At 54.7% G+C, this 6890-nt stretch overlaps 1 protein-coding gene across 1 annotated transcript in view; it reads right to left on the bottom strand.

Annotated features, from left to right (window-relative positions):
- The window catches only part of SASS6 (spindle assembly 6 homolog (C. elegans)), a gene marked incomplete at its 5' end in the record, with an annotated part of 11222 nt that overhangs the window by 3602 nt on the left and 730 nt on the right, over positions 1-6890 (bottom strand). The window contains 12 exon segments of the mRNA XM_010146937.1: positions 496-605; positions 884-965; positions 1185-1269; positions 1271-1353; positions 1442-1531; positions 1861-2055; positions 2247-2438; positions 2535-2654; positions 3588-3665; positions 4488-4659; positions 5526-5630; positions 5945-6024. Coding sequence (XP_010145239.1) covers positions 496-605; positions 884-965; positions 1185-1269; positions 1271-1353; positions 1442-1531; positions 1861-2055; positions 2247-2438; positions 2535-2654; positions 3588-3665; positions 4488-4659; positions 5526-5630; positions 5945-6024 — 1392 coding nt within the window.

Raw genomic sequence — 6890 nt, 5'->3', positions numbered from 1 at the left:
GACGGGGACAGCCACGAGCGACGGCGCTGACAGCACCTCCTGTTTCTTACCCCTCTTTCACATCTGTAAACACCACGGAGGAGTGTTCACTGCGACACTTTCCTCCTCGACCTACACAAAGGGCATTAGCACTGTAACCTCGCAGCACAAAAACGCTGCCTTTCTTCCCCGTCACCTGTACCTCATCCTTCCCAAGAGGATTTTGCATCGTCTTGTGTGTTTTAGTAAATGAGAGCTTAGTCAATTCTCACTTGGAAGCCAGGGCACCCAGCAGCACCCTACGGGCTATTCCATTACTCCAAACAACCCCTACGTAAACAAGCAATAGCCATCAGCCCACCCACACCGAGAGCAGGGCCCAGGGGATGAAAACCTGTTTCCCTCGCGACGCCACAAGCTCCCGGAGCCCATGACCAGCAGCCCCGCTGCTTGCAGCCGCTCCTTACCGTGACGTGTGGCAAGCCGGCAGACCTAACCCCAGAGCGGGGGCCTTACCGTGCCGTGTGGCAAGCCGGCAGCCCTAACCCCAGCGCGGGTGCCCGCCGAAGCCTCCGGCAGCTTTGCCATCTGCGTTTCGTTGAGCTGTTTGTTCAGCCACGTGATCACTGAGGGAGGGAGAAGGGGGTCAAGCTCACGCCCACCCCATTCCAGGCTCAAAACTGAAAGCAACCCTTCTTCAGAGGGGACAGCCTGCTGGGCACCCTGGTCTCATGGGAAGCGTTGTCCAAGCTGCTCCACCCCCACGTGCCCCTGCTCCTCCCTGGAGGCAGCCCCAGCCCCGGGGAAGCCTCTGCTCAGCCCCAGCCCGTGGCTCTGTCACTGCTCAGCGGCGGCTGGATCCCCATGGCGTGTTTACCGAGAGAAGCAGCCGGTACAAACCTACCGTTCTCGTTGGTTTTCAGTAACTGCCTACTCTCTTCTAGTTTCTGTGCCGTCACCTCCAGCTGTTCCTGCAGCTTGCAAACCTGCAACGTCCCGTGACACCATCAGGAGCCAGTATCACACGGAATCAAGGCAGCGTAAGGTGACCGAGCCGACATCACGTTTAAATGAACGTGCTGCCTCAGGGCACATCCGGCCCCAGGGCGACAGACGACTGTGCTGCGGCGATAAACCGTTAGCACGGACACCAGCACATGATGTTCGGCAGCACTTACGGCCCGGAGCGCCACCTGCCACCCTACCTCCTGCTCCTTCACGCGAAGAGCTTGTCCTGTCTCCTGCAATTCCCGCTGCTCTTTCTGAAGTCTCTCTTCTTTTTCTGCCAGATTGAATTGTTACTGTGTTTTTTAATTTTAATTTACTCATCAGAGTTTTCAAGTCTCCTTGCAACTTCTTAATGATCTCATTAGCCTATCCAAAAGAAAATCAGATCCTCTCAAAATAAAGACCGACCTAAAAGTGAGACATTCCACAAGGATAACGGCACGTTCGGACCGACCTTAAGAAGTTCAGCCGACAGCGACTTGATTGTTGTCTCTAGTTTGTCAGTGTGGCTCTGGGTTCTCTCTGTGCTCTCTTCCAGTATCGCCTTGAAAAGAAGACGGAAACTATTGTCAAGACACACGAGGCATTGCACACGAGTTCCAGCAGAACCTCAGCACTCCGAGAGCTCATCCTGACACGAAACGCAGCCCCTGCCTCTCCATCAGACGCAGCATTCCAGCTCCTCCACTGCTGTTTGCAACACGTGCCACGACCTGCACCCCCGTCCCACAGTATCCCAACGCTGTACGGCCAAATCCCGCCAGCATTTACAGCCTCTAACTGCGTTCCAAACCCACTTGCGTACACGACCGCTGCTCAGCGGCTGGGGTTCTGCCGAGCCTTAGGGGAAGTTACTCAGAAAGGCGAAGGAACCTTTTGTTCCTGTGTTGCCTCCAACACTTCTTTGGTTCTGCTGACGAGCTGGTCTTTGTCCCTGATTTCCTGCTCCAGGACAGCAACCCGCATCTGCAGCTGGTTCAGGAGTTTCTCTTTTTCGTGACACTCGGCATCCAGGGTAGCGTTCTCCCGCCGCAGCGACAGAACCTCCTGCTTCGCCCTCTGACATTCCTGCAACATTGGGAAGGAATTGTAATGTATTGTTTTCCCGGGTGAGCCTGCACTAGTAATTCAGATACAGCTGAAGAGCCAGCAAGCTGCAGAACAAGAGCTGGATGCTGACCTGCTGTACTGCCCATCTCACGCCCAGGCAGGCAGTGCCAAACCCCAGAAGGTCGCTGGCGGAAGCAAGCAAGCCGTACCTCCTCCAGTCCCGAAAGCTTTGCTTTCAGCTCCCTGACTGTGGCGTCTCCTTTGTATCTCCTCTCCGTCAGATCTTTGTTGATGGCCTCCAGTTCCGAGAGCCTGTTCTGCAACAGCTGAATGCTCTTCTGGTGCAGGTTTTCCAGCTCCTTTTTCTGCTGCTCCTGCTGTTGCTGGTACTGAGCTTGTGCCTGCGAGAAGCCAAGAAACCACCCAGTTATTCACCGAACGCGGGAATGAAGCCAGGAATGCGCAAAAGCAGCGTGAATCCCTTCCTGCTGCCATACCTGGAGAGCTCTTTCCTTTTCACTCGCCAGCTCCTGCGTGTGCGTGCTCGTTAGAGCCGCAGCGCGTGACGTCCATTCGTTTCTCAGCTTCTCTAGTTCTCGGCTCTTCTCTGACAAGCTCTGTTTGACAAAGCAGTTTGAAGAATCTAAGCATTTCGGTCAGCACTGAACAGCTCTTTGCTGTCACCTCTTCCAAAGGACATGGAATTACTAAGAAAGGCTAATCTCCATCCCCAGATGCCAAAATATCCACCCATTCCAGAAACAGGGAAGTCTGGCACCGAGCAGGTGAGGGAGCCTTTCTGACACTGTGGATAACTGAACCTTCATTTCCAGCTGTATTTACTTCCAACAACTATTAAGAGCAAGAACCCGGTCTGCTGACGTGCCTCGTTCCCAGAATGACGTGCTCCAGTACGGGACAGGAAACCCCAAACTCCTCAGCAGCATCTTTTCCTATTTTTGATTTGTAATTTTGCATTCCAGGTCAGCAAACACATTCCAGTAACTCCCACTGAAACTTCAGCGATGAGGTGAACAAGTATTCCGTTCCAAAAAAGCTCCATAATAGGAGTTTTAATTGAATTTCTCTTTTTCATGACAGTCAAGAGTCATCTTGGTCATTGTAGAATCTGACCCAAATCGTCCCCTTGGAACACGAACGTGCACTCACTGCTGGGCTGACTGCAAACCTACAAGTAACACGAAGCCCAAGACTTGTGGTTTATTTACCGTGGCTTCCCAATGTCTCCAAATACAAGGGCTTCTGACGGGTCACGGGATACGCAGAGTGTGTTCATCCTCACACTACCCTGTATCTGGGATGTACTGTGTGTGCAGACGGACTCTGCACCACAGGAGATTTGGGTTCGCACGAGGAGAACGGGCGTGGCTCAGCCGCAGGCTCTCTCGTGCCTGGGAAAAGCTACAGTCGGCTGCTCTTCTCATCACTCCTCGCCCTGCCAGGTAGTGGCCAACCACCCAGCCCACAAAAAGGGATGTTTTCCAGATTAAAAGCGCAGCTGAAAGAGGGAAGTCAGGAATTCCCAGTACCTGTTGAGCACAGCTCAGCCGCCTGGTCAGATCCTCCTCGGTTTTTATAAGCTTTTCTTCCAGCATCGCTTTGTCTTCCTGCGTGCAAACGGACACCAGTCAAACCCTCGGCTCCTCACACGCAGTACTGAGCTCCCGTTTCACCAGTGTCCCCTGCCCGAGCAACCACAAACCCTCAGGCTGCCTGAACACTCATCATTTGACAAAGGTCGCGTCAAGTAAGATATAATTAGTAAGCGCAAAAAACTGGAATTACCTCACAAGGTCAAAACCCCAATCAAACTCTTACCTAGTTTCCATGGGGAAACAGTGTCTTATCCCAGACTTGGTTACAAAGGAGTCACACCAACAACAAGCCAGCTGAAGGACTCTGTGCACGGTGCTAAAACAGCCCGCGAGGTGGCTACAAACACGGCAGCAGCGTGGGAGACAGGCAAACCCCGGGCCATGGAACCGGAACGGAGAGACCCTCAACTTCTCATTACCGAAAACCTGGCTGCTGACTGCGACAGCTCCCGCCCCCTGCACGACACACGTGTGCGTGGGCTGAATGAACCCCCCGCAGGACGAGGACCAGTGGCGAGCGGCACTCTGCGCTGGTGGCTGCCCCGGCCATCAGCACGGAGCTACCAGGCACCAGGCAGCGAAGCTCTCGGAAGCATCCCCTGGCTGCGTGCCGCACGCAGGAAATACCTGGGTTCAGCCCACAGCGCTCGGCTGACCGTACAGGTCGCGCTGCCACTGCTCGAGTGACAGCACAGCTCCGTTTCATGACACGCGCCCAGGTAACCGCAGCAGCAACATGCACGAGCCGAAGCGTACCACATCCTGAGCAGGCTGTGGTACAGGCTGACCCGAGAACCGCATTCCCGCAGCGCCCAGGCGCAGCCATGATTTTACCTTAAGGCCTTTCAAACAGCTGGCTAGAAACTTCTTTATCGCTGCGTCGTTCCCTGGTAGGAACTTCAGGGAGAGATGGGTCAGGTGTTTAAAAGGGTTGGTCTCCACCACATTTAGAGAGACAGGCGTGTGATCCAGGACGGAGGCTGGAGAAACCAGCTGCAGCAGAAACCTACGGAAAACAGAAAATAATCCAGTGGTTAGCGTACTTCTTTCCCTGAAACTACGTGGAGATCCTATGGGCTGTTACCAAACAAAACAGGTTTTATACGTGCAATAAGAGGCTGTCCAGTTTTGTTTGAAAAAACCTGAGACCCGCCCCCTGTGTTGTAGCTGACACCACAAACAAGCACCCACTGAAACGCCCCCACCTTCCGCGAAGAGACGTGTGGAACTCCTCAGCCTGGCTGTCCGCAGGGGTTTGTAAGCCCATCTCACATTCAAGAGGCCAGAGCCGAGTGCGGCCTTTGTATCCGCATTCAAAAGGAAACCAGGCTCCGTACTTCGGGTACCCTACAGCCAGGGCACAGACATGAGGAACGGCTGGGCTGCTGGAGCAGAGCTGGGTGCTCCAGACGGGGGTCTCCTCAGCAACCCCCCGACAGCAGTGACACACGCAAAGGCCATGACAGGGAAGGGTGACCTCAGACCCCCCGTCTTCACAGTGACATGACAGGCCTTGTCAGAACACCTACAGCTCAGCCTCCTGGAGAAGGGAACCATTTACACCCCAGCCCACCGAATTCGGGTTAGCTCCCTTGCATTAGACTGGTAAAAAAGGGGCCAGTGCCGCATCCTTGCACATCTGCCAGCCTGTGACACTCGCCAGCTTCACCGCCGGCGGGGGGGTACTACGGATACCAACTCACTGCTCAGTCATCCAAGACCTGGGTTTCGCCAGTAACACCCACCAGCGACATCCCGATGCACCCAGGGCGAGGTAAGTGCCCCCTGTTCTACTCTTGTCACTCTGCGGGGCTGACAAGTATCTGAAGAACCCCGCACACACACGGGGTAATGCACTTGCTCACGACGTACCTCGGGAGATCCTTGTCCTGCTCCTGAATGCACTGCTGAAGCAGATCGATAAACTTCTGCGGGAAAGCAGAGAAGTCCACCAAGAGACCCTGCTGGGACTTCAAACTGCATGAACAGATCAAGAGCAGCACATCAACAACACGCAGAAGCCGAGGTTATTTCCTATAAAATACTTCATTTATGCTGGCAGAAAAAACTAAGCCAGCCCCTCTCCTGGTCTCTCCCTGGCGGGAGCCCCGGCCAGCCCCTCTCCTGGTCATGGCTGTCCCACAGAGACCGATGCTACTGCAGTACTGACAGACCCCCGCAAGTGACAAAGGCCTGACCCTCGGCACTGAGACCATTCCAAGCTAAACACAGCCCTTCGCTACTCTGCATCTGGAACATTCTTGCAGATGAGACGTCAGCATTTCACTTGCCTTTGGAAATCCTCCTCAGACAGGACAAGGTTATACAGGAAAAAGGGATCGCTATCATCAGTCAATCGAACAGCCAAATCCTGCGAAGAGACGGGTTTAAACATGACTCACAGCACTACAAACCACCCTGTGGGACTGCTGGAGTAACGTAAACCCGCACCGCACGCACAACACAAACCCACACCAGTTCCACTGCTTAACCAAAACTAGGACAGAATTGTGGCAACTCATTCGGGGGTGGAGAATATCATCACTGAACACAACTACAGATCCCGCAGTGGGTAAAGAGGGAAGCTGTTCCGCACAGAGATAAACCACATGACAACCTCCACCTCTGGGCAGGAAAGGTTTCAAGAGTCGACGCGTCTTCACAGTGCTACAGAAGCGATGTGCTGATTTCCCCGCCACGACCGGGCGCAGCACGAGCAGCCACCACACACATCGCTCCCATGGCTGGAGGTTCTTCAGGGTTTAACCAACCCTTTCCAAAGGGTCCGTTTGTACAGAGCTTCCCACAGGGAACATCAAATGGATGCAGCTGAATCCATCGAGCGGGAAGCTCGAATGGAAAGCTGCATGTCACCTGCTTGGCTGTTAAAAGTAACCCCATCTGTGGGCTGGAGGCCTGGGCGGTGGTTGGGAAAAGCCGCCTGCTTCAGCAGCGTCCCGTTACAAGGCCAGGCTGAGCAAAGCGCCTGGTCACACCAGGCCCAGCACCTCCTCCCTCGAGGAGGCTCAGACCCATGTGAGGAGCGCAAGGGACGGCAGCAGAAGCCGGAGAGCTCTGCCAGCACTGCCACGTGACCACAGCACAGGTACACACAGAACCCCAGCGAGTTCAGGTGCCAGCAACACCAACAGGACAGGCCCGGGGATTTCCGTTACAGACACTGCCAGCCCACGCTGGGCGGGTCACTGGGTGGGTGACAACGCCCCGTCCCATGTC

Source organism: Eurypyga helias, unplaced genomic scaffold, assembly GCF_000690775.1.
Source record: "Eurypyga helias isolate BGI_N326 unplaced genomic scaffold, ASM69077v1 scaffold37732, whole genome shotgun sequence".
Taxonomy (NCBI): Eukaryota; Metazoa; Chordata; class Aves; order Eurypygiformes; family Eurypygidae; genus Eurypyga; species Eurypyga helias.
Note: the sequence above shows the minus strand (reverse complement) of the source record. Positions and strands in the feature narration are given on the sequence as shown.